The sequence below is a fragment of the Hermetia illucens genome, chromosome 3 (assembly GCF_905115235.1).
Source record: "Hermetia illucens chromosome 3, iHerIll2.2.curated.20191125, whole genome shotgun sequence".
NCBI lineage: Eukaryota > Metazoa > Arthropoda > Insecta > Diptera > Stratiomyidae > Hermetia > Hermetia illucens.
The window spans coordinates 122,902,025-122,928,997 of NC_051851.1; the positions used below are offsets into that span (position 1 = coordinate 122,902,025).

Genomic DNA, 26,973 nt, shown 5'->3' on the forward strand with positions numbered 1-26,973 from the left:
GCTATCGAAAACGGTTTATAGAGTTGATTTCTGGAATGTTGGCACGCTCTTCGATAAAGGTGATTCAACCAACGTAACCTGAACATTCTGGGCTGAAGAGCGATAGTGGAGCTCCGAAATGCAATAAATGTTCCTTATGCGACACTATAAGGAAGTCCTATGTTGGAATGCAGGTGGCTGTGGTAGCGGTCACCGCAAATAATTCTCTTTTCACCTGTGAGCAGGAGTATCTTGACTGCAATATATCGGTTCAATTGTTGCAATGCCATGCACCAACTGTGGTTTGCGATGTAAAGAGGGAGGATGTTTTCTATTAACAACTGTATGCAATTCGTAAGAAATATCCTGAAGGAGATATTATGTCTGTCTGTGGTGAGTGGTCTGCATGTAAATGGTGCGGTATCGAAAGAGATCAATCATCCGATGATCACTTATCTTCTCAGGAATGTCGCTACTGCATCTGCTGATAGGAAAATAGAGCTCAGGGTGCAATCTCTGTAAAATCAGTCCCTCCACTCAGTCGTGTATGGTAGCAATCTGGCAAATTTCTCCAAGTGGGAAAGAAAAAGAAATGATCTTTAAAATTGCGGAAAAGAGCACTAGTTTTGAATCCGGCAATTGGAGAAGAATTCGCATGCTGTCGTGAAGACAATACATGTCCTGTGGCTTCCACATTGATACCATCTGGATCATTATGGAATGGTGCGCGGAGTTTAACTCACCACTCCACTAGCAAAGCTTTCGAGAGCGTCTACGTAGGAACGGTATTTCCGAGAAAATAATTGCTTTTGTGAGAGCCGGCATATGGCGACGCAAAATATCGAAATGTCACGTGCCGCACCGATTTAAGATCTGAGAGGAATTTGAAGTCGCAGGTTGCAGCAGACCTGTGTCTCTGTCACAAGATTTTCAATAAGGATTCTTTGAAAATCAAATTCCCGCACTTAGAGCTCAGTTTTCCAAGTTTGCTTTCACCTGAATCGCCTTCTCTGGGGCTCAGTTCACGAACGTGTCATGCCACTAAATATATCACGATCACATAACTTGTACGAACTATCACACTTGTCATTTCATCTAATCTGCTAGTGGTTAACATCAACGAAGTACTGGTCTGGGTACCACATCTGACGCTTCTGAGAAGCCATTGGCCACCTTAAACCTAACGTTGGGGCTTAAAAACGAAGAATGGAATATCATTGAAATGTCCATTGAAATACAGTATTTCCCGGTTAATTGAGCCAGCAAAATTTCACTAATTTCAACCCTCTTAAGCGGGGAACGCAATTACGGAAATCCCGGTTAATTGCGTACCTAACGCAATTACGGAAATCCTGGTTAATTGCGTACCTGACGCAATTATGGAAATCCTCGTTAATTGCGTGTCTAACGCAATAAACAACATTTTCAATAAGGTCACTGGATTTGAAGTAAACTCACTTCTTTACTACCTGTGTTTTATTTTATTTTATGAAAAAAATTAACATAAACAAAAAGGAAAGAAATCCAATAACAAATCATTAATTTTAAACTAAAAAATTTAAAAACTCAAAGACATAAAAATTCATATTAAATAAAGGAACTCAAAAATCACAGAAATGGATATGAAGATTTAATAAAATAAAGGAGAATGCGTCAAAAATTTCATTCTGAGGAAGGAGTTTCTTTAAAATAATCAGTAATTTTCGACTGAGTAATTTTTTTCAAATAGTTTTTATAAACATATTCCTCAATGTTTTCCAGCTCCTGTATGAACTCATTTTGAGGCAATAAAAACTTTCGGACGGTTGTTAGGGAATTTAGCACATTCGGAAGACTAGGAATTTCATCAGGAATTTCATCCTCTGCATCACTATCGGAGTAGTCTTCATTGTCTTCCTTTTCCAATGAAATTTCTTTAACTATCTCTTCATCTGTAAGTTGTCCACAGCACACCAAATTGTCGTCACAACGGATGTAGTTGTCGAATTCATCCCCTGATAAGTCACTGATGGTTTCAGTGATATCCTCCTGCTCATTTTCTGCAGATGGTGCTGCGTCACATTCGGAAATGAATTTAGCCTGAAAGTATAATACTTAGCTAATTCAAACGCACAACTTACTGAAATTATTTACCTTTTGGAAACACCTTGTTATAGACAATGGTCTGACTAACCACTAAGCATGTTTAATTATATGCAATGCATTAAAAATATTTATATATCATATTTCGCAAATTCTCCAATTATTATAATTTGCCTATAATACGCTTTAAAAGAGTGTATTATCCCTTGATCCAATGGTTGGATCAAGGAGATAGTATTGGCCGGTAGATACTGAATATTAATGTTTTTCAGAATTTTTGTTGTTTTGTGAGATGCAGCATTATCCACGAACAGAATAATCTTACGGTTTTGTTTGGCCATCTCCTCGTCTAGAGAGATTAGAATACTTTCCCAGATTTCCCTCGTCATCCACGCTTTTTGGTGGGGATAGTATTTAAGAGGCACAATTTTATTTTTAAAACAGCGTGGATTTTTCGGTTTACCTATGATAATTACTTTTTTATAATCACCGGTGGCATTACATATGAAAAGCAAAGTTAAACGATCTTTTGACGATTTAAATCCATTATTATGACTTTCTTTTCTGCTTAGGGTTGATACCGGTAAAGCTTTAAAAAACAGACCACTCTCGTCGGCGTTAAATATATCTGATGATTTGTAACCTTCAATCAAATTCGGGAAAAGTGTGTTGATGAAATTATTTGCACTTTCCGAATCGGCAGATGCAGCTTCTCCATGAATTTTTTTCAAGGATATTCCCTCACGTTTCTGCCAGCGCCACAGCCAGCCGGTAGTGGGATTAAAATCCTTGTTCAATGTCACAGCAAACTGTTTTGATTTTTCCAAAATCATATTTGTTGAAATGATTGCACCCGATGCTCTCATTTGATCAAACCAAATTGAAACAGCTCGGTCAACATCGTAACATGCACCATTTCTAATTCGCTTGCTTGACAGGTTATGCATTTTGGAGTTTTCTAAAATGTTTTTTTCATTTTGGATAATTCTATTGATCGTAGACATTGAGCATTTGTATTTGACACACACTTCCTGTTTGGTTTTTTCCTTACACTTGATTTCCTTAATGATTTGCATCTTTTGTTTTAAAGATAAGGTTACGTGTCTATTACGACTCATTCGTTTCTGAAAAATATGCAAAGCTTTGCACTTTAGATATTATCACCATGTGTACATTTCTTAAATGCGTACCTACTTTAGATTTATCCGTTATTTCACAAGAAATTTAAACACTTAACTTGCTTTATGAACTTGCAGAATCTTTATAAACGCTGGAAGCTTAAGTGACACATTTGACAGAAAGAAAACAACATTTCAGTGATGCCATATACATTTGTTGGGTTTTCTGTATTACAACTAATATTCATTTAAGTCTATTACGATTTCTTCAACCAATTTTTAGCTGTGCATTTAAGCGGGAAGACATGTGGACATTTTCGTAGGGACAAAAATTTGCTCTTACTTTTAATGCAATAAAAAGGGAAAATCAATTAAAAGGGACGCAATTAACCGAGAAATACTGTAATGGACAGATGGATGGATGACAACAGTCTGAAGGAGTTTAAAGCCAGAAATAAAAACATAAGCAGGTCCTGCAGCGGAAACAAATGCACCTGATGAATCGACCTTGTATAACAAGAACAGATATTAGCAAATCCGTAATTTGAATTTGGCGATAAACTCATTTAAATCTATCCCGTATCTTTACAACGGTGGATTTTACTTATGTAACAGCAATTGGTGAAAATATATAAAGCCAGGATTGTATTCGGTTAGGGTGGCTTTTGCGGTGAATTGCGGTGCAAGGCGTACTGAGGTTATATAGATTACAAGAATCGCTGCTGGAAGGCAGACTGGCTGAAGCTCACTTATGAGTTGAGAATATGTACGCCTTTATACGCTAGGACACTTCTGTCACCACTACTGTGCAACGTTATAGTAGTCAAATTGCTGATCTTACTAAACAGGGCAACGTATTATATCCAGGGATGCTATAATGACATCTGTAAACTCAGATAATTTCAGCGAACATTACGATTGGCAAAACAGCCACTCTTGGATTTTAATACAACGGGTGACGTCAACTAAATAGTATGTAGGCACCTGTAGGGGGTGCTTACGTGGAGCATAAGAAATAATAAATATGGAAAGGAAAATAACTAAGCACACCCGGTTAAATATCTCATGAGCCCGGCAGATAGACCGGGAACATTTACCTAAATGAATGGTGAGGGAAGGGCAGAGCCTCTGAGAACTCAGACCGCAGTGGTTTAATGGGATCGATTTCCACGTCTAACGGAATATTGCGGAATCATTTATGGGGGCACGTGCAGCTAGTTATCACAAAATCCGCCGAGCGGATAAGCGACTTCACAGTCAGAGGAAAATCTGATTTCCGACAGAATGAGTATGTTGGAGCGATGGGTTGAGTATTTTAATGAACTGCTGAACACCCAGAACATCGGCGAATCGGGGGTCCCGCCAACTGAAAAAGACGGATTAATACTGTCACCAACAAGTATAGAGGAAATAGTCCATGCAATTCATCAGCTTAATCATAAGTCGCCAGGAGCCGATGGAATTACAGTCGAATTGGTTAAATATTGAGGCAACCAATTGCATCAAGCAGTTCAACTTATGTTCAAGGTATGGAACAGCGACTCAATGCCTGACAATTTTAACGAGACATTATCTGTCCCATACATACAAAGGGAGATATCACATAGTGGAGCAATTACCAGGTGTACTCCTAATTAATTTCCTGATTTTTTGTGAATAGAACACGTAATTCCAAGGGAACCGTAATACATATTTTTCCCAACTTTCTTATAATTTGTGAATATCACGCCAGTAAAATTGACTGTCTTTGGAGGTGAACCATTTTCGCAAATTTTCGTAGGAGTCGAAGCGCTTCTCAGAAAGTGCGTGGCCAAATGAGGCAGAGGTGGTAATCCGATGGGGCCAGGTCTGGTGAGTAAGCCGCATGGTTAAGCACCTTCCACTTGAGTTTTTGCAACGTGTCGCGAACGACTTTCGACTTATGCGATGGTGCATTGTCGTGGCGCAAAATCACCTTGTACTGTCTTTCTCGATATTCTGGACGGTTCTCCCCAATCGCTTGGCTTAAATCTTTCATTTGTTGCTTGTAGCGAACGGCGTTCACATTTTCACTAGGTTTCAGCAGTTCCAAATAGATCACACCGGTCTGGTCTCACTACACACACAGCATGACCTTCCACTCGTAACGATTTGGTCGTGCCGTCCATGCCAATGGTTCACCTGGACTCACCCACGATTTGTTGCGTTTAGGGTTCTCCAAGACAATCCACTTTTCGTCGCCCGTAACAATACGATGGAGAAAAGACTTTCTTTTGTACCGTTGAAGCAGCATTTCACACGTCACTTTTCGGTTCTCCATTTGTCTCGGTCAGTTCATGCGGCACCCACTTTCCACACTTTTGAATTTTTCCCATGGCTTGCAGACGTTTCGAAATTGCGTGCTGTTGAACTCCCAACATATCTGCAAGCTGTCGTTGCGTTTGTGTGTTGCCTTCGTCCAATAATGCTTGCAATTCGGCGTCATCAAACGATTTTCGCTTGCCGGAGCGTGCGACGTCGTTCAGGTCGAAATCACCATTTTTTAATTGTCGAAAGTACGTTTCACATGTCCGAAGTGTTAATGCACGATCGCCATAAACTTCCACAAGTGCACAGTGGCTCTCGGACACTTTTTTCCTTGATTGAACACGAAAAGCAATGCATGGTGCATATGCTCGAAGTTCGGTACGTACGCCGACATATTTGACGCGCAATAAAAGCTTGCTGGAGGAACTTTTTGGGGAAACGTCAACGCAGTTTAGGCACTCGACAACAACTAAACAAACAGCGACACAAAACATAGAACGCCATCTATCGAAAAAAACGGAAATTAATTATGAGCACACCTGGTATGGAACTATCACGTTTCAGAGAACCATAAAATATTCTCCACTATTCTGCTAGGTCGGATAGCCCCATATTTCCACAACATCACAGGCCCATACCAAAGAGGCTTCACTCCAGCAAATCAGCAACAGATCTCTTCGCGGCAAGCGCTGGAAAAACTGTTTGAATATGGACACTATGTTTTCATCGAATTTAGGCCGCCTATGATAGAATAGTCAGGCTAAAACTCTTTCCCGATGAAACTGGTAAAACTGCTGACCCTGTCCAAAGTGCTAGGCCAAATAAAAGCAGCAGGCCCTGGAAAAAGTCATGCTGAGATAAAGTCGAGGGGCACGACCCTCCAATCAACTCCACCCAATTACTGGCCTATGTTAACGATATCGGGATAATGGAACGAACAACCCGAGAGTACAAACTGCTTTCATCCACATCGAGCAGGCGGCAATTGGGGCGAGATCTTGGGCTCAATGAAGGCAAGACGAAATATATGGTGGCAACGTCAGCACCAAGAACCAGCAAACAAACAACATCAAATCGCACTGGTAAAACGAGAAGAATTATAATAGGAGACTACAACTTCGAGACCGTTGATAATTTCTCGTATCTAAGATCGAAAATCATATCCCGATAACAGCTACGATGATGAAATCCGCGCACGGTAGTTGGCAGCCAACAGAGCCTATTTCAGCTTACAAAAACTGTTCCGCTCGAAGCGTCTCACCATAGGGTCAAAGCTTTTACTGTACATGTCATGTATTCATCGGAGACTTTGGTTCTTAGCAAGAAGAATTGCGAATTCTTGGCCGCGTTCGAGAGAAGAATCCTTCGAAGAATGTTTGTCCTCCTACATGAGGATGGACGATTCCGTAGCTTACATAACGACGAAATCTATGAGCGATACCATGACTGTCAGATTGTGGATAAAATCCCGCTGATGGCGGGTCACTTAATCCATATGAATAACGCTGATCCAGCCCGAAAAGTCTATAAGGGCAATATCTATGGTAGAAGATGAAGACGAGGCAGACCCTGCCTGAGATGGAGCGATGGCATAGATGCTGGTTCCAGTGCGGGCATAGGGGAAATTGAATCCTCATTTAATATGGCATCCGAGATTTCATGTTTTCCTACAAAACCGTGACCCAGAGTAATTCCAGCGTATTGAATCTACAAATAGAATTAATGTCCTTTCTACATTCCTAAACGATTTTTGAAGTGATCAAAGAACTACTCAACACCCTCAATACAGCTTGACTATCGGTATTGATTGCGAAGCGTCTGCGCTTCAACTATCTTTCAATCACCGTATTGTCCCAAAGGAAAAGCACACTTCTTGTTTTTGCTCGAGAAGTGGACTCCTGCTCCGGAATCCTGTTCTGTTTTTGAGCCACCAATCCAGAAAGCCTTAGTATATCCTGCCGTGCATTCTTCTGGTTCGTTTCAGTTTTCTGTACATTTGAAGGTAATTTCATATCTTCTGCCAAACATTTGTATGGGGATCCGAGAATCTGAAAGTAATGCGAAAGCTGGATTCAAAAACCCCAATAACCCTTCCAATGCTCTGCGCCCTTTAAGTCTGTTCGTTTTTACCCAGGAATGTAAATGTAGTCTATGGGCAGCTCTAATTGCTGTCCTCTTAGCAAATATATCCATCTTGAGTTCTAAAATGATTCTGCACTTTGTAAAAATTCCATCCGGTTTTCTAAGAGAGTTCCTTTTTTACGACTTTGAACACCCTTGAAGTCTCTTTTTCGCCTTCTAGTTCCTCACAGTATAATCTAAAAGAGCCTCGTTTCGAACCGTCCTTTTATATTTACGTTGTGAATTCCGGAAGTTTAGCCAGTCTGTATTCTTATTGTTTTTATAAGCACGGTTAGTAAGTCGTCCAGCTAAGTTCCTGAGTTTCTTCAGCTTTCGCTTCCAATAGAGAAACGTATTACTGTTTTTCCTCGGAAAATAGGACAAAACACTCCAAAGCACTGTAAAAGCGTGAGGGCTTCCAATAGATCTTCTATCACCAGAGGAGTTTAGTTAACTTTACTGGGAGAAACCACAGCTCCGAGCACTCAAGCCATTGTTTGGCCCATTATATAATACCATCCCCTAAAGTACCTATTCAATGGCTTCCCGCCTACGGTTTTCGCAGGCTTTAGCGAATCTGAGAACATTCTCCAGAGGCAGAGAGTGTGCAGATTCTTCATTGAAGGAAACTTTGCCAAGGTGTCTTCGTCTGAGGATGCCGAGCAGCTGCATAAACGGTGCAAGGCCGTCTCCTCTTCACATTGGCTGCGCAAAGCCGAAACCACTACCCCGATCTTTTCTATATGGTAGTTTAAGGAGCAGTGTCCCGTTAAAAGCCCTACTAGGGTTATCATGTCCCATTTATTAAGGGACAACAAAAATGCCGCTCTAGTGGCCCTAGGCTCTTTTACAAAGATTTTCGCTTGCTGGCAAGAGTCCAAATTTCTCCACTCGGTTGCGTGAATCCTTGCAATTCCACCCTTCAGAGTAGGCTTAACAGTAGATGGTCGAATTCCAAGAGCTGGTTCTGGCCCCACCACTGTGGATCCAGACCCTCAGCGAGCCAGTCTGTCAGCCCCCTCATTTCCAGCGATGTTAGAGTGCCCCAGCACACACATCAGGAATGTTTCGTTCAGTCGGCCAAGTTTTAGCAGCACCTGATAACAACTCCACACCAACGGGCTTGATATATCGCTGCTGTTTAGTACTGATAATGCTGCCCGACTGTCGAAACAGATTCGAATGGTACGACCCTTCCACTTTTGTCGCAGACATTCTTCTGTTCCCAATGAAATGGTGTATGTCTCCACCTGGAATATGGTGGCCATTTTTCCGAGAGGTCGGGCTAGTTCTATAATCGAATTCTCCGAGAACACCCCTGCTCCCGATTCATCCTCCATGACTAACTCGTCGGTGAAGATTATTCGGTCTGTAATCTGAAAACACTCATCGCCACTTGTCGACCATTCTTCTCTTTCGGTGATTACGACAGTGTATGCCTTTTCAAAGACGAATCTGGAAACCATATGATCGGTCGGCATCAGGGCTACCGGATTTTTTTCAACAAATTTCCAGATAGACGCATGACCGTGTGATTGGCCGCCTTTCCACGCCCCTGTGGCATCGAGCCTATATGCGTCGTTGGCTGCTTTCCGTTTCACCTCCAAGTGAATAGGGGTAAATTTAGGATAGCTTCAAGTGCCGCAGTTGGCGTAGTACTCTTTGCTCCAGTAATACTTATGCAACCAAGTCTCTGAATCTGCGTTAGCAGCTTCCTGCTGTTAGCAAAGTTCAGTCTTGGCCACCAGACGATGCATGCATACATCAAAATGGGTTTTATTATGGATGAATACATCCAGTATATCCATTTAGGCGAAAGTCCCCAGGTCTTACCTATTGCATTCCTACAGCACCAGAGCAATCTGCAGGATTTCTGATATTGTTCCTGGATATGATGCTTCCACGTTAACTTGGAGTCGAAATGTACTCTTAAGTACTTGACTGTTTGTGCCAGCTGGATTTCCGCGCCTGCTAAGGTGGGTAGCGTATAGCTGCCCCACCTGACGTTCCTAGTGAACATAACTAGTCCAGTCTTCCTAGCGTTCACCGTGAGTCTATTGCGGAGGCACCAGCTGTTGATTACATGCAGAGTTGCATTCAAGTGGTCATATACTGTGTCCGCAAACTTGCCGGTAATTATTACGGCTAGGTCGTCCGCAAATGCTTGCGCGAAGACTTTTTTATCCTCCAGGAGCCACAGCAGGGTATCCATCACCAAGAGCCATAACAGTGGAGAGAGAACTCCTCCCTGTGGGCAGCCCCTGAGACATCCTGCTTCAATAGACTTCTGGCCGACCGATATTTGGATTTTCCTCCACTCTAGCAAGTGAAGGATCCAACTGATTAGCAGTGGTTCGATTCCATGCTGTCTTGCCGCATCACAAATTGCCGCGAATGAGGCATAATTGTAGGCACCTTCGATGTCCATGAATGCGCCTAAGGCGTATTCTTTTTCGAACATCGCCTTTTCAATTTTTGCCATAAGTTAATGGAGTGTTGTCTCCGTGGATTTGCCTTTCTGATAGACGTGTTGCCTATGGTGAAGTGGCGACTTAGGAATGTGTGTATCCCTTATGAATCGATCTACTAGTCTTTCTAGTCCTTTTAGCAGCAAGGACGTTGGACTGATCGGTCGAAAGCTTTTTGCGTCTCTGGAGGTGTGTTTTCCTGGTTTGGGAATGAATAACACCTTCACATCACGCCATTTAATTGGAATATAAGTGTGTGCTAGGCATGCGCGATATATATTCCGAATGTGCAGACCCAGGGCATCCATTCCCTCTATTATTAGCGCGGGGATGATGCTATCCGGACCTGCAGACTTGTATCTATGGAACGAGTCAAATGCCCATTTTACTCGCTCCAGTGATACTACTTTGCATGCCAGATTCCAGTCTCTCGGTTGAGGGTTGTATGCACCTGTTAGCCCCGAGATTAGATTTTGGATGCTGCCTGGGAAGTGCACTTCAAGCAAATGGTTTGCCGTTTCTTCATCGCTTTCTGTGTACTTCCCAGTTTCTGGCTACGTTCTTTGACCAGAATCCGCTTCAGCTTTGAAGTTGCCTCAAGAGAGTTAATCTCTTCGCAAAAGTGTCTCCATGATAATCGTTTAGCCGATCCTATGCTCTTCTTTAGAGTCTTCTGTGTCTCTTTATAGCGATTCCAGCTAGTGCTTGATTCACCCTTCAGAGCACGATTCAGGAGCATCCTTGTCGTTCTCCTCTGTTTTGCCAAATCCGAGTTCCACCATGGTGTTTTACCCTTCTTTGGCATCTTGAATGGACAGCTTTTTTCGAAAGCTTCTCTCATGCTAGTTGGATTTGATGCGTTTCCCAGGGATCGTGACTCGGGCGCTCAAATCTATCTGATACATCACCCAATCTGTCATTCTCGGATTCCGAAATGGAGTGGGTGGAGGTGGATCCATGCCCATAAAGAAATCAATGCGTCTGTGATCTGAGAGTGTGATATCGTTTGATACTCTTCACTCTCCGATCAGAGGCGCGATGTCAGGAGATGCCATTGTGATGTCGATGACCTCTAGCCTGACCACGTTGAAGAAAGTGAGTTCATTACCCACATTTAGGATCTGCACATCGGTTCCTACTAGATACTCCAGTAGTCTCGATCCTCTTGCATTGATGTTCGAACTTCCCCAGCATATGTAGTGAGCGTTGTCATCACATCCTGCTATTACCCTATGTCTCTACTTTTGGCATATTGGATAGCTCTGATGAATTTTCCACTGGGAACGTCTTCTGCGTCGTAGGGAAATATACAGAGCACCATAGTATCTCTTTATCTCCCTGTTGACTTTTTATGGTTAGCTTAGCCGATGTGATGCCGCCATCACATAGGTCGTTAACCAAATTAGCCTGCAAGTCTTTTGAGACTACCATGCAGGTGCGAGGTCGATCGTTTCCATTGGCATACAATAAGTCAGCATGTTGGAAGTTTAGGCCCCTGACTACCCCACCAATAACCTACGCTTCTTGTATGAGGTATATAAATGTCTTGCAGCTATTGATCCGGCGACTGATTAGTGCAGTCGCCGCATTAAGCGCTGCAAGCAGCAGAGGAGTACTCAGTCGACTGTCTAATCCGCAGCATGTTCGCCTGCAATAGCCAGACTAAATTCTTAATAACGGTCTGTGGAGTGAGAGTTCGTCCAGTACGTACCAGTATCTAATCAATTCCAACAAAAATAGCTTAAACCTTAGTGCGATATCTGATCAAATAGAATAGGATAGGATCGCGCTTTTAACCCTGCAGTTCTCTATCCAGTCATCCACCCATCCATCCATGATTGGTTTACAACCAATAATTTGCAGGAAAAGGCTAGGAACAGGGAAAGAATATTCTCCAAAGCACTTTTTAGAAAGAAAAAAAAATTCACAATAAAAATCATGGTACCTTTCTCTATTCTGCCATCCTATCCACTTGTTTTATTTACCCATTCAACTGAAATTTTGATCAATTCTCGATTACATAGTACCTTCACTGGCATAATCCTGGAGAAGTGAATTTTCTCATTAACGATCGTAGGTTTTCCTTTAGATAAATACATAAAGGCACCCGTACTCCAACCCAAGGATACACAAGAAGAATTGTGGAACTCCCTGCATTAACAAGGGTAGCTAGTAACCCGCACGAGAAAAAAACCCTTCAAATGCCCATTTAGTTTCCAGTTTTCACGAAAACCTCACAGTATGGAAGACGAATCAACCAACAACATCAAACCGCACTGGTCAAACACAAGCACGAACAAGAATAAGGATAGGGGAATACAACTTTGAGACCGTTGACAATTTCTCCTATCTAGGGTCGAAAATCACAACCGATAACAACTACGATGAGGAAATCCGCGCACGGTTGTTGTCAGCCAACAGAGCCTACTTCAGCTTACAAAGACTGTTCCGCTCGAAACGTCTCACCATAGGGTCAAAGCTCTTACTGTACAAGACTATGATCTTGCCAGTCCTCATGTATTCCTCGGAAACTTGGGTTCTTAGCAAGAAAAATTGCGAACTCTTGGCCGCGTTCGAGAGAAGAATCCTCCGAAGAATTTTTGGCCCCCTACATGAGGATGGACGATTCCGTAGCCTACACAATGACGAAATCTATGAGCGATACCATGACCGTCCGGTTGTGGATAAAATCCGGCTCAATAGGTTACGGTGGGCGGGTCACTTAATCCGTATGGATGAAGATGATCCCACCCGGAAAGTCTATAAGGGCAATATCTATGGTAGGAAAAGAAGACGAGGCAGACCCTGCCTAAGATGGAGCGATGGCGTGGGCCAGGACGCCAGACAGCTTTTAGGGATATCGAATTGGTGGACCTCGGCGCAAAACCGGGATGTCTGGAGTTCCTTATTAAGGCAGGCCTAGACCGGATACCGGTTGTTGCGCCGTTGATGATGATGATGGTACTTTCACTATATCTGATAATTCGTCCAGACTCCGTTCTCTATGGCTCCGGGTGTAAATCTATATTTCGTTTCTCCTTTCAGAGCATATTATCATACAAAAAAATATACTTGGGTACTTCATTCTGCTCGACGAGGAGAGCCGTAAATCCTTTCGCATGAAAGTGAAAAAACCGGTGAAAAGATATAAAGTAATTTTTTTTGATAGTTTAAAGGGGTTTACGTACGTGGAAGGAGCAATTTATTCGGTTGGCTACATGACTAACTACAGCAGCATTAGCGATGAATTGAAAGTGGAAGAAAACAGTGGTTGTGAATTTTAGGCAGGATAAGAAGAATAACAATTAGAATAACCTGAAATTTGAAAGTGGCTTCGCCATCAATATAAAAACTACCCTCATATACGAGTATATTGCCCGTAATCCAAATGCAGATACTGCGAAGTGAATTATGTATTACCCCGAATAATGCAGTATTGCCGAATTGACACAAAAACTCAAATCCAAATAAATAAAGCTCGTTCTCTAATATCAGATTAAAATCTGCCAACTTACGAGTTCAAATTATTCTAAATGCGGAAATGGTCGTAGAGCTGCGATATACATCGCCTTATGAACACTCGTAAGTGCCAACCGAGAGGATAATAAAACTCGACTACGAGCAAGTAGTAGCTATGCTTCGATAATCCTTTTTACTGCAGATAAATAAATGAAACGGTGGTCATCCCATCAAAAGGACATTGCATCGGCCATAAATGCCATAATAATTCAGCGGAGCGGAGAACAACTGCTGCGACATATCAGACATGATTTTCCCATACTGGGAAGTACACTTCATCCTTTCCGACCGTGACGACAATGGAAACGACATGTACAGGATGTTTTTGTGCAGAGCATTCAACACCTTGTCCGCACTGCTTCCTTCCAGTCGGGTGTGAAGTGAAGTGGATACCATACTGGCCAATAGTCCTCTTTGGCTCAGACGACGCATAAGGACGCGATAGGTAATGGCAGCTATTTGACCGGGTCTTAACGAAAACAAAAACAAATACAGATTAAATCAAAGTATGGAAGAGGATACTTACTGTACAGCTTAATGGTGCCATCAGTTTCACCGCGAGGATTTTTGGCGACACACTTGTAACTGCCGTAATCGCTTTTCTCGACGTTCGAGATCGTTAGTCGCATCGTGGCCTTATACGAAGGCGTGCCAGGGATTGTTTCCGTTCTGTATGGAAAGATGCGAAAAAAAGATTAAGGACGGGAAGTAGAATAACAGAACAACAGAATAACAAGGTAAGTTCAAAGTTGAATAAGAACATTATCATTCACTGCTAATCGCCTTAAAAAGCTCCCAGACCCACATCGCGCGAACAATGCACTTTGCAAGGGTTGTGCAGCTGAAGGATTTGTAGGGCAGGAGCAGTTTAACAATACATGAATCAGAGTTACCAATCGCTGAATGGAAATCAATTTTTATGGTAGTATGCTGATAAGGCACGCCACATTGAATTACTACTTTTGGTTCATTGGGACAAATTAACAGCCACACTTTTACTATTTGCAAACCATAATGTCCACAAAAACGCCGAACATGAATATGAATGTTGTAAACATTAAAAATTATTTGCAACGGCCAAAATAAAATAAAATACGTCTGACCACCAGCATGTGGTAGACTTGTGCATATAAAAAATACTCTATTCTACGTATACATAGTGCGCATCTATGACATTTCCGGGTTTTTTTCTAAATAGCGGCTAATTCATAGGTAGATCTTGTTCTGCCTGTGTATATTTCCAAATATTGCAGATTTTTTCAGGTAAAACAAGAAGTGTATCAATCTGATGATGCGTTCGCTTTTTCACATCGACAAGATGTGAAGTTAACATATTTTACAAAATTCATCACTCCAAATGATGTCATTTGAAAGCCAGCACTGTATTTCCGCAATATGAGTTAGAAGTGGTTCAGTCTGTGGTAGCAAATTAACGTTGCCAGTAGAACAGCGCATACCAGCTATTTTTTTCTTAGTCCTATGAGTTGAGGCTTAAGAATACATTCAAAGTCTTCCCTGTTTCGTAAGAGCTGACTAAAAGGGGTAGAAACTTGTGGGCTAGCAACCTGCAAATTTTGAAACTCTTCTGCCACCGAAACGTCAAAAACGTCAACGCACAACAACGACCTTTGGCTGTCGTTCACGGACAATGATTGCTTTCTGGAATATGCGCAGGCTCCTCGACAACGGTAGCGAGAGTCCTCCGAATTCAAGCGATATAAACTGGACAATTTGGGCCTAAGTAAAGTAAAATGGGACTCTAAAGAATAGTCCCCTCCCTCTTGCGACAGTACTCTGGTAAGCCTAGTGGTAGCAGATGCGAATCCGGTGTCAGGTTGCTTTTGACGACTACGTAGCCGGTTTCTGATAGACTTCTATGATTCCGGCCCAAGTTAAGCCGCATTTCAATTGTACAATGCTACGCACCAACGGAGATTTCCGATGTAGTGAGGAAGGACGCTTTCTACAAGGAATTAAAGCTTCCTAAAAGTGACATTGTGATCGTGATGAGTGATCTGAATGCCAAGGTGGGATCTGGCAATACTCATCTCGGACACATGATGGGGAAACACGGTCCTGATGACCGTAACGGTCATGGTGCGGAGGTTCGTGAATTTCTGCAACTTGCACCGCCTCGTCTTTGGTGGCACACTGTTCGAGCACATTGGGTCAATTGGATTTCAATTGGCCGACGCAGTGCGAGCAAACACATCGGCCACTTCGTGATCAGCAGTCGATTTAGGAGTTGTCTTTTGGACGTGCGTAACAAAAGAGGAATTACCATCTGATGGTCACTTAAGTTACGTTCGCCACTTGCCGCCAGATTGAGGAGCTGTGATCTTCTAAGATCAGCATCAACCACTTGTATGACCGAGCTGTCGCTCGATTGGGGGAAAGTTATCTCGTTGATCGAACGGTAAATCTACTGGATAACGCACTTGTGGATATCAAAGAACATTGGGCCGCACTGGTCGTCGGCCACGTTCCGAGGAGGCGTCATAAGATCTGGCTGACTGCGGAGTTGTGAAAGCGGATGAATGAATGGAAGGGGTTGAATGCTCTACTGACCTCTGTGAGTGGTAGCAGTGCGGATATGGACTATTCCCCCAAGCAAAAAAAAATATTTCGGCCATCATCATCATCAACGGCGCAACAACCGGTATCCGGTCTAGGCCTGCCTTTATAAGGAACTCCAGACATCCCGGTTTTGTGCCGAGGTCCACCGATTCGATATCCCTAAAAGCTGTCTGGCGTCCTGACCTACGCCATCGCTCCATCTCAGGCAGGGTCTGTCTCGTCTCGTTTTTCTACCATAGATATTGCACTTATAGACTATTGAGCCGGATTTTATCCACAACTTCACGCTCATGGTATCTATCGCTCATAGATTTCGTCATTATGTAGGCTACGGAATCGTTCATCCTCATGTAGGAGGCCGAAAATTTTCCGGAGGATTCTTCTCTCGAACGCGGCCAGGAGTTCGCAATTCTTCTTGCTAAGAACCCAAGCTTTCGAGGAATACATGATGACTGGCAAGATCATTGTCTTCTACCGTAAGAGCTTTGACCCTATGGTGAGACGTTTCGAGCGGAACAGTTTTTGTAAGCTGAAATAGGCTGTGTTGGCTGCCAACAACCGTGCGCGGATTTCATCATCGTAGCTGCTCTCGATTGTGATTTTCGACCCTAAATATTAGAAATTATCAACGGTCTCAAAGTTGTAGTCTCCTATATTTATTCTTCCCGTTTGACTACTGCGGTTTGGTCTTGTTGGTTAGTTGGTTTTTGGTGCTGACGTTGCCAGCATATATTTCGTCTTGTCTCAATTGGATGAAAATAGTTTGTACGTCTCGGGTCGTTCTTCCCATGCTGTCGATATCGTCAGCATAGGCCAGTAGTTAGGTGGATTTAAAGAGGATCGTACCCCTTGCATTTACCTCAACATCACGGATCCCTTTCTCGAGGGCCAGGTTAAACCGTACGCATGATAGGGCATCCCCTTGTCGTAGACCGTTGTTGATATCGAATGGTCTTGAGAGTGATCCTGCTGCTCTTATCGGGCCTCGCACATTGATCAGGGTCAGCCTAGTCAGTCTTATCAATTTCGTCAGGATACCGAATTCTCTTATGGCCGTGTACAGTTACGTGTACAGCCAGGGTAGCCTTTGCTATCATAGGCGGCTTTAAAGTCGATGAGTAGATGGTGCAACTGATGTCCATATTCCAACAGTTTTTCCATCGCGTGCCGCAGAGAGAAAATCTGATCTTTTCCTGATTTGCCTGGAATGAAGCCTCTTTGGTATGGGCCAATGATGTTCTAGGCGTATGGGGCTATCCGACCTAGCAAGATAGCGGAGAATATCTTATAGATGGTACTCGGCAACGTGATACCTCTATAATTGCTGCACTCTGTGATGTCGCCCTTTTTATGTATGAGAGAGATAATGCCTCGTTGCCAATCGTCAAACATTGATTCGCTGTCCCATACCTTGAGCACCAGTTAATCAACCACTTGGTGTAACTGGTCGCCTCCACATTTAAGTAATTCGGCTGCAATTCCATTGGCTGCTGGCGATTTATGATTTTCTAGCCGATGAATTGAGGGCTGTTTCTTCTATACTTGGTGTGTCCTGGTTCTGGTTGTTCAGTAGCTCTTCAAAGTACTCAACCCATTACTCCAACATGCCCATGCTGTCGGAAATCAGATTTCCCTCTTTGTCTCGGAAGGATGAGCATCGAGGTGTATAAGGCTTCATCCTGTTGGCTTGTTGGTAAAACTTGCGCGCCTGGTGCTGCTGCTCTCTGTACTGTTCTAACTCACAGACCTATTGGTTCTTCCAGGCTTCCTTTTGGCCTTTCCTAATGGAAGGCAGTTTTAATGGGATCGAGCATGTCTTTATCGTTCAACTACATGTTGTGTGTCCTGTTCTGCGGGAATTGCATTAGCTCCGAAAGTAGACGCTGTCCCTCGAAAATTTGTAATTCCTACACCAATGTTGTTAAGATGTTCGGTAGCTGTTGAAGTTGAAGCTCAAACTCATAGTTTGTCAGTTTAGTCAGTTTGAAGGTAAAGGCTTTGATTCGCTATAGATAACAAGCCAGCCATATTTCGGCGTCATTTTTCTGGATTATTGGATATATGCTCAAGGTCTTCTCTTCGTCAGCCAGCAGCCCGTCCAGAAGAGGAGTTTTCTTGTATTTATCGCCAGCGTAGGAAGCCAACATTGTTTCAGGAGGCCTTTTGGTCGCGTCCTATCTCGACTTCGACGTTGAAACCAATCTTGACTAGTGAGTTCTCATTACGAGCCCATTCCATCGAAAACGACTCTCTCCAAATTTTGCCACGATTGGTACTACTCCATATCGGTCGAGAATGCTATCATTTCAGACGTCATCGTGACATGTTACGCCATTAACCCAACGCAACATACTCGTATTTGTCTCCACTACCATGTGAAGCCATTGGTTGTTTTTAAGGTTTGGTGTAAAACAAAACCTTGTTAGAATCGATCCCATATCTATCTATCACACCCGATTTACTCAGAAATGGTTAAACCAATTATCACAAAGTTTGGTGAGAAAGTGTGGTCTCTTAATCCCTTCACATATAACGGGTGGCATCATTTTACGCTGGGTTTAAGGGGAGCTCCCCATACATGTAAAAAGAGGGTATACATTTTTTCACAGAATATGGTCGTGTGGCGTATTAATATTAAAGGGCTCCATTAGTATTTTTCTAAACTGATATTTTTCTTTGAAACTGGGAGAAACGTAGGGGAGTGATTGCTCAAAATGTGTGCCCCAAAACGTGTATGTCTGATTCGCTATTCGCCGTCTTCTCCTCACGTCCCTCCACTCGAGGATTTGCCTCTGTGCTAGCCAGCCTGGGAATGTGAGGGGTCCTTTGAGCAATTCGATCCCTCACGTCCCATTATGCAGAAATTTGCGTGTCCTTTCCGATTTGTGGGTCGTCGTCGGATCCTGAAAATTCACAAACACTGTATTTCGTGCGAGCCTACCGACATGTCATCACGCAAGCTGCACCTGGAAATGAAAAAACGGCTCGCGCGTGGAGCCGTGAAATTTTGAACTCGAGTGCCGCGATCGAAGGAGCGATGTTTCTCTCGCCTCGGGGTCCCACGCTGCCTTGGCATCGTCAGATCTCTTCATAAGAAGAGAGAAGAGAACCAAAGAGAAAGAAAAAGGAAGTCCTCAAATCAAAAGAAATTTATCTAAAATTCAATATAACTTTCCTCCAGAAAAATTTAAAATTTTTAAGTAGTGATACGATCGGCAATATGTGATTTTTGCTGTTATATTCCAAAGAAGAAGATAAATTCCGTCTCTGCGAATCCTACTGAATATCACCAAATGATCCAACGAGCTAGCATTACTTGACAATTTATGCATACGTTTTTTTGGTGTGGTCAACTGTTACGTGTTTCACTTTACATACTATATTTTTCTCTTATTTGTTAGTTAGCACCTCCACAAATTGTCCGTGACAATTTCCTTTAGGATGGCTAAGTAGCACTGAATCGTTTTAACTTAAGTTATTCCACAACATTTTTTTAAGTTTTCCTCAGCCCATTCATTTCAGCACTTGTAAAATCAAGATCCTAGGTAACTATTTTTCAAACACCAATGAGAAATTTCAGGGTTTCTTTTGTCTTGTAAACGAAGACTTTCCAAACTTTACTCTCAATAATGTCGCAGTGTTTGACTACTGTTGCGGAATGTGTTCATCGTTCCAGATGGAGAGAACCATATTATGGATAGATGCCGTGGCCCATGGTCCGCCTAATTTGATGAGTTTATCGGAGATATCAGCTGTGCCCAGCACCTCATTTTTTTGGCTAATTGCTGACTTTATTTCTTCCGATGTTGGCGGTTCAATGTTCCCATTATGCTCGACCATAATTATTGTAAGTTTTGGTGCGTGCTGAGAGGTGGCGGTGAGGAAGACGGAGTAACCACCCTGTTGGCCAAACCGAAACCAACTGTAAGAGGAAAACCTCCATAATGATGGTATGTGGATTTGCTAGCCGTAATGTAGTAGGCGAATGCTCCAAAGGGTGATCAGAGTCTGCACGGGGACTTAGTTTAGTTTTCTCTCTTCGTCCTTGTGTTTCCTTGTGTATGTTGTATATATACTTCGTTTCTCCTTGTCAAGCGCTTCGTGGCATTCATCATCAAACCAATAATTTCTCCGTTTTAGGTCATATCAGGTATCATCTATAGGCTTGCCCATGAGATTCTGGAGCATGGGACCTAACCGTTCTTCCAGTTCCCACCTTTGCAAAGTGTCGGAGTCACAGTTTGGTACTCGATATGATCTTACGTCGAAGATACTGGATTACTTTTTGGTGATGAAAACGTAGTCTATATGGTTGAAGGTAATATCATCTGCGGGCACCCATATCCCTTTTGTGAATGCAATTTTGTGGGAAGCATGTCGATTTTATAACCAAATTTCTGCAATTCTCAACTTGCAAAGTCACATCATTCAGAGGTAATGAGTCGTATAGTCTTTGCAGTATCGCTTGGCAGTGTCCATAATAAGAACAAGAAGGAATAGTGCATGGGCGCTTCCTTAATGGACGCCGATGGAGACACGAAGCGCTCTTGATATACTCACTACATTTTGAACTTTACTTTTCAGATTATGGTAGGGCAATTTAAACCAGCGTACGAGTTATTCTCATACTAGCTGTTGCCGCAGAGCATACCAGATAAGTTCATGTGGCACACGATCAAACGCCTTCTCTAGATCGAGAAATGCAGTATAAAGAAAGCAATGCTTCTCACGGAATTTCGCCTTGAATAATAGCGAAGCATATATTGCGCAGTTCTTGACAAATCCGACCTGATTCACGGTTATTTTGCATCTTCATATTATCGGACAACAACCAGATCGGGCTTTGCTCGAATACCTGTCTTTTTCCATATTGACTGTAGTGCTCTCTTGCGAGACAGATGTTGTTCCACCCTAAAGGGTAGAATTGCTCCAAATATCGGCAGTGCTTGCGGCAGTGGAGAATGAACAAAGTTTTCCGTTGAAATTCTCGCCATCTATCCGTCACGGCTCATCGATCGATAAGCAACGTATCGTTCTTGTCCTTAACCCAAGGGAAGTGTTCGATATTTTGTGTGCTTTACTTTTGACAATTCGATACAGATCTCTCTCCCCATTCCAAGTGGCCAATTCATCGTAGAGATCTTTGTAATGGACCCTTCGGGTGACAGTGATCGCTTTCTTTGATTCCCGATTGTTGTAAATTTGCCAATTGGTCAGCGTTTTATCATCGACAAACTTATGATAGGAGCGTTTCTTTTCACGAACGTTCATTTATACATCGCCATTCCAAAGGCCAGCATGTCGGATTATATACTGCCTGCCAGCCTTGGTCATCCCGGCGGTCACCATCTTTCTCGGCATCGGATCGACCTGTTTGTGGTGTGCCGGCCATCAAATCATTCGAATTCTTTAATGGTATCACGGAAATCCTAAGAGATGGTAATGCCAACGCCATATTGTCTGCGTCATAGCTTTTGGCATCGCGAGTTCCTCCGTCTTTCCAATAATTGGAACAATATTTACGGTGCTGACACGAATTTGGTTGACTTGGACTAATTTGCTTATGTCCTGGAGATGCGCAGCTCCGGGACGTAACTTAATTAGTCCGAGTCGTCAGGAATACTTGCTGATTTCTCGATAAGGTCGGAGCCATGCTGCTCACCGTAACCTATTGAGCCGGATTTTATCCACAACCCCACGGTTATGGAAGATTCTTCTCTCGAACGCGGCCAAGAGTTCGTAATTCTTCTTCCTAAGAACCTAAGTTTCCGAGGAATACATGCTGACTGGCAAGATCATTGTCTTGTACCGTAAAAGGTTTGACCCTATGGTGAGACGTTTCGAGCGGAACAGTTTTTGTAAGCTGAAATAGGCTCTGTTGGCTGCCAACAACCGTGCGTCGATTTCATCATCATAGCGGCTCTCGATTGCGATTTTCGAACCTTAATAGGAGAAATTATCAACGGTCTCAAAGTTGTAGTCTCCTATGTTTATTCCTCCCGTTTGACCAGTGGTTGCCAGCATATATCTCTTCTTGCCTCAATTGCTGCCTGCTCGATCTGGATGAAAATAGTTTGTACGTCTCGGGTCGTTCTTCCCATCCTGTAGATATCGTGAGCATAGGCCAGTAATTAGGTGGACTTAAAGAGGATCGTACCCCTTGCATTTACCTCAGCATCACGGATCACTTTCTCGAGGGCCAGGTTAAAGCGTACGCATGATAGGGCATCCCCTTGTCGTAGACCGTTATTGATGTCGAATGGTCTTGAGAGTGATCCTGCTGCTCTTATCTGGCCTCGCACATTGGTCAGGGTCAGCCTAGTCAGTCTTATCAATTTCGTCGGGATACCGAATTCTCTTATGGCCGTGTACAGCCAGGGTAGGCTTTGCTATCATAGGTGGCTTTAAAGTCGATGAATAGATGGTGCAACTGATGTCCATATTCCAACAGTTTTTTCATCGCTTGCCGTAGAGAGAAAATTTTTAGGGATATCGAATTGGTGGACCTCGGCGCAAAACCGGGATGTCTGGAGTTCCTTATTAAGGCAGGCCTAGACCGGATACCGGTTGTTGCGCCGTTGATGATGATGATGATTTTGCTAGTTAGATTTTTACTATTCTAGCTCCTTCAGTTTTTTTACTAATGTGGAATACACTGCTTAGCATAATCTGTAATTGAGTTTTCTCCCTCCTGATAATTGACGTCTGACTCATCTAGTGCATTCCGTATTTTCTAATCTAGTTACTCACGGGAGTTGAGCTACACATGAGAACTTTAACTTTCTCGGCAAACTAGTAGCAGGCTGTTAAGGCTTGTGTAAGTATTCGCATTCTTCACGTAAGAAGATGGATGGGGAATTTATTTATTTATTTGTTCTACCATAAACGGAAAAACTCGTATTACAACGCGCTAATAACTCTAGTTTTATGATTGACTAGGGATGAAGTCAGAGAACCATGCTGCAAGCCGTTATAGTCACATGATATTCTGGGCCAGGCAGACTTTCAGTAGTACAAGATCTCCCGAAATGGAACCCCAAAAACATTAACAGAGACCGGGTTAAAACCAATGAGGTAGCTGAAACGAGACGAAAAGCAGTCTTTTAAATACCTTTCAAAAGTTTTGGAGCTGGAGGAAAGGATGGATATTGAGGAGTAGTTTTTGATCAGCGCAGTATCACTTTTTTGTCCAAGAGGATAACACGAATTTCCTTCGACATATCCGGAAAAGTATCTTTGGACAAGCTCTTGTTAAGGTTTTGTGTGAAACAAAACCTTATTAGGATCAAGTCGATGTCTGTCTGTCACACCCGATTTATTCGGAAACGGTTAGACCGATTGTCACTAAAATTGGTAAGAACATGTGATCTGCTGTTCCCTTTACCTGCAGCAAGTGACACCATTTTGTGTTGGGGGGGGTATCAAATAAAAGGGCTCAATTAGCACTTTTCGAAACTGGTCTCGGGTGAAACATAGGAGAGTGAGGGCGTAAAATATGACCATCAAAAAGTGTAACAGGTCTCGTTCTCAGAACCTATCCAACCGAAAAATCCGAAAAAAATCACAGTGCTGCATCTCTACGAAATTTATGCCTCATAATACATCCCGTTCCGATATCTGTACAAATGAAGTTAATAACAGTATATTTCCCCCCTTATGTCCATCCCAGAAGCACAACATTTGGTGTAAAGGATAACATAAGGCACAATTTGGCCAAGTTTGAAAAAATTCCAATTATTATTAACAAAGTTATAGAGGGTGAAACTTTGCCATTTTTTTGTGAATTTCGTGCATTTTACAACGTGTATGATATCATCATCCCATGTCAATTCGTCAATACCACAACGAAGTAAGTTCATATGAATGGGGTCCCAAAGAATTATTTTGTTTTGGTTTCTTAGTCATTCATACATGAAGATCAACTACTCCAAACAGAGATGTGTATATGTAGGTATATTGTATATGTGTGCTATTGAAATTTGCGGGTAGTGTCTAATCCAGATAGAGATATTTGTACATTAAACCAGGGGCATATTAAATGCGTACTATATATAATATGTACATATGTATGCTTTTGTGCATGAAGTAAATCGGAAATATGGTTACGATCAATTTATGTACGTGCATATATATGTACAGTATTCGGAAATATTAGTTTAGGGTGAGCATAATATCTATAGCTGTAATATGTACGTATATCTTGAAATTTGGAAAAGAATGAATGAATGATGAAGGAATATGTGGGATTTGTAGCTATGTACAGATAGGAAAATGTGCATTGAAGTTTCTTACATAAGGTGAACACAAAACCTTTACCCGAAGCGCGAGGTTTCGGTATTCCGACTTGTTATAATTGATAGAAAGGGTAACGGAGATATTGAATTATGACAATGAGGGACTCATAGCAACGAACACGTAAGGAGATAATTTGAATAATAAGAAACAAGACGGAAACAGTAAGCGCTATGCCTCAGGTATGAAAGGTTTTGTTTGTTTCTTATGTAAATATATTTCAGTGCAGAACTATAGAACTAGATAGGGTTTGGTAGTGCAGCTGTCGCTGTTGGTTAATCCCAGGTTGCCAGGTTTCATGCTCCATCGTGGGTGCCAATCCACGTTTCGCCCTGGAACCTATACTACCCTCTGGCCGCCAATCCGTAGTACTGTACTATTGCCGGCTTAATCTGGGTAGTTATCGATAGGAAGAGTATTTCAAGGCCTGGAAACCATATAGAGGAGCTTTATGATTTTTTTCCCGTTGGATAGTTTCTCAGAAAGGATCCGTTAAACAAATGATCGCTTTCGATCCCTCGCATTCCCTACCTTTCAAACAAATGTCATAACTAAGTCCGGCTTCAAAAAGTGTTAATCGAGCCCTTCCATGATTATATTCGGTGAAAAAAAATTCACACTCCGCTTTTGCATGTATGAGATGTATGAGCACCTCCCGTTAAACTCACCGTAGAACTCGATGTGTATGTATGGGCGTTCATAGTTTCCACCTCCTCACCAAATTTCATATCAATCATTAGAGCCGAGAGATAATCTAAAGTCCAGAAGCTTGTTTCTGAGGTCTTTCACATGTAGGTAGTATAAAGAGAAAGATGTTAAGTATGATGCTGAATGCAGCGATTCTTCCAAACATTTTCAGGATGAGTTTCCCGCCACAAACCCTTAATGAAAAGACCGGGGCGTCAAAACGACAGATGGTTCAATCCCTTCAAATTTTGTTTACAAGCGATTTTGAATGGGTCTATAATTCCACCAGGAATGTTGTCCTTCGATAATTTAGTAAGAGCAAACGGAGCTAGCAGGTACCCCGGTCTACATTTAACAAAGCTGAGTTGTTCAGGCAAACTATTCTTTAGCAGACACCACGTTGCGCAAATGTGAATTAGACGTGGACGTAACAGTAGGATAATATGTTGTCAACATTTAAAGCTGCTGAACTGATAGCGTAGAGCAAATTGAAATAAAGAACTATGCAGACGCCACACACAGATGCTGCTTGGGAAAGTTAATTTATTGGTCTGTAGTTAACCCTCCACTTGGAAATCGATGATCCAATGTCACAAAAAAAAGACAATTATGGAAGTGGCACTGCTTAAGGCAACAGAATGGTCTCCTTAGTAATAGCTAAACTCCCAGGTATAGTGCTTTGATCCAAGGCGCTTTGATATGCTGTGGGCGAGCACGGAACTTGGGTATGGCATCAGTTCTATGAGAATCTTTGTCAACAGCGTATACTGGAAGAGTCAGAACCGGTGCTCCAGTAATTGATTCGTCGTGGGCGGACTGAAGAGGTTAGACAGCAGATGGAAGGTTTCCAACCGGATGACAAATCAACGACCTGTTGAATAGGTTCCAAAGTGGAAATTACACAGTTCAGGCAAATGAAGGGAGAACTGTTAGAATTGGTCAAGTTAAAAATCACAGCAGAAAGCAGCTAACAACCATATAGCGACTAAGCACTTGGAACTTTACAGATACAGATAGAAATAATTTAAAAAAATAATCATGTTTCGGCTAACTGCAGCAAATTGGTATAGAAGGTTCCCTCGTTAGGTCGAAAGTTTTAATGAGCCAGGCCATAACTCATTTATCGGCAAAGGTGGTAATCCGAAAGAGCAATGTCTGGGCTGCATGGTGGGTGGGGTAGCACGCATCGGTTTAATGCTTTCAAAACGTTCCTTTTCCAGGCTTTTAACATGTGCCCGATTATTGCTATTTTAGAAAATTACTTTGTTATGTCTTTTGAGATATTCTGGCCGCTCAACTCAAATTCATAAATTGTTGTTGGTAACGCTCCGCCGTGATAGTTTCGCTCAGATTGAGCTTGTAGTACACGACGCCCTTCTGATCCCACAAAATGTAGAACATGAACTTCGATCCGTGAATATTCGACGTCTCAGGGGTGATGATATGATTTCTTTCACTTTTCGTTCCCTATGACCATGATATGTAGAAAGTCCTTTTTTCCCCGTTGAAACAGCTTTTCCACGTCTCTCGGCTTCAGTTCGTATGGTTCGCAAGCTTTTGTTGAGTTTGGCAAGAATCTTCATCCAACAGTCCTTGCAGTTCAGTGTCTTGCAACATTTTTGGGTGTCCCGGGCGTTCTTTGTGTGCGACGTCCAATTCGCCATTTTTGAAGCATCAAAACCTGTACTAACACGTTTGTTGCGATGGAAAATGTTCCCCATAAACTTTGCACAGCACTCGATATCTTTCCGCTGCTTTTCTCTTTCAATTAAAAGAAAACGGAAAGCTTGCCACAAATTACGTTTCATTGGCACTAAATTTGACGTGTTTAAAGCACAACGCAA

At 42.4% G+C, this 26,973-nt stretch overlaps 1 protein-coding gene across 1 annotated transcript in view; it reads right to left on the minus strand.

Moving 5' to 3' along the window:
• LOC119651240 (lachesin-like) overlaps nucleotides 1-26,973 on the minus strand; it is a 248,053-nt gene that overhangs the window by 13,016 nt on the left and 208,064 nt on the right. Inside the window, exon 7 of the mRNA XM_038054719.1 lies at nucleotides 14,100-14,242. Coding sequence (XP_037910647.1) covers nucleotides 14,100-14,242 — 143 coding nt within the window. The remainder of the gene's footprint in view (nucleotides 1-14,099; nucleotides 14,243-26,973) is intronic.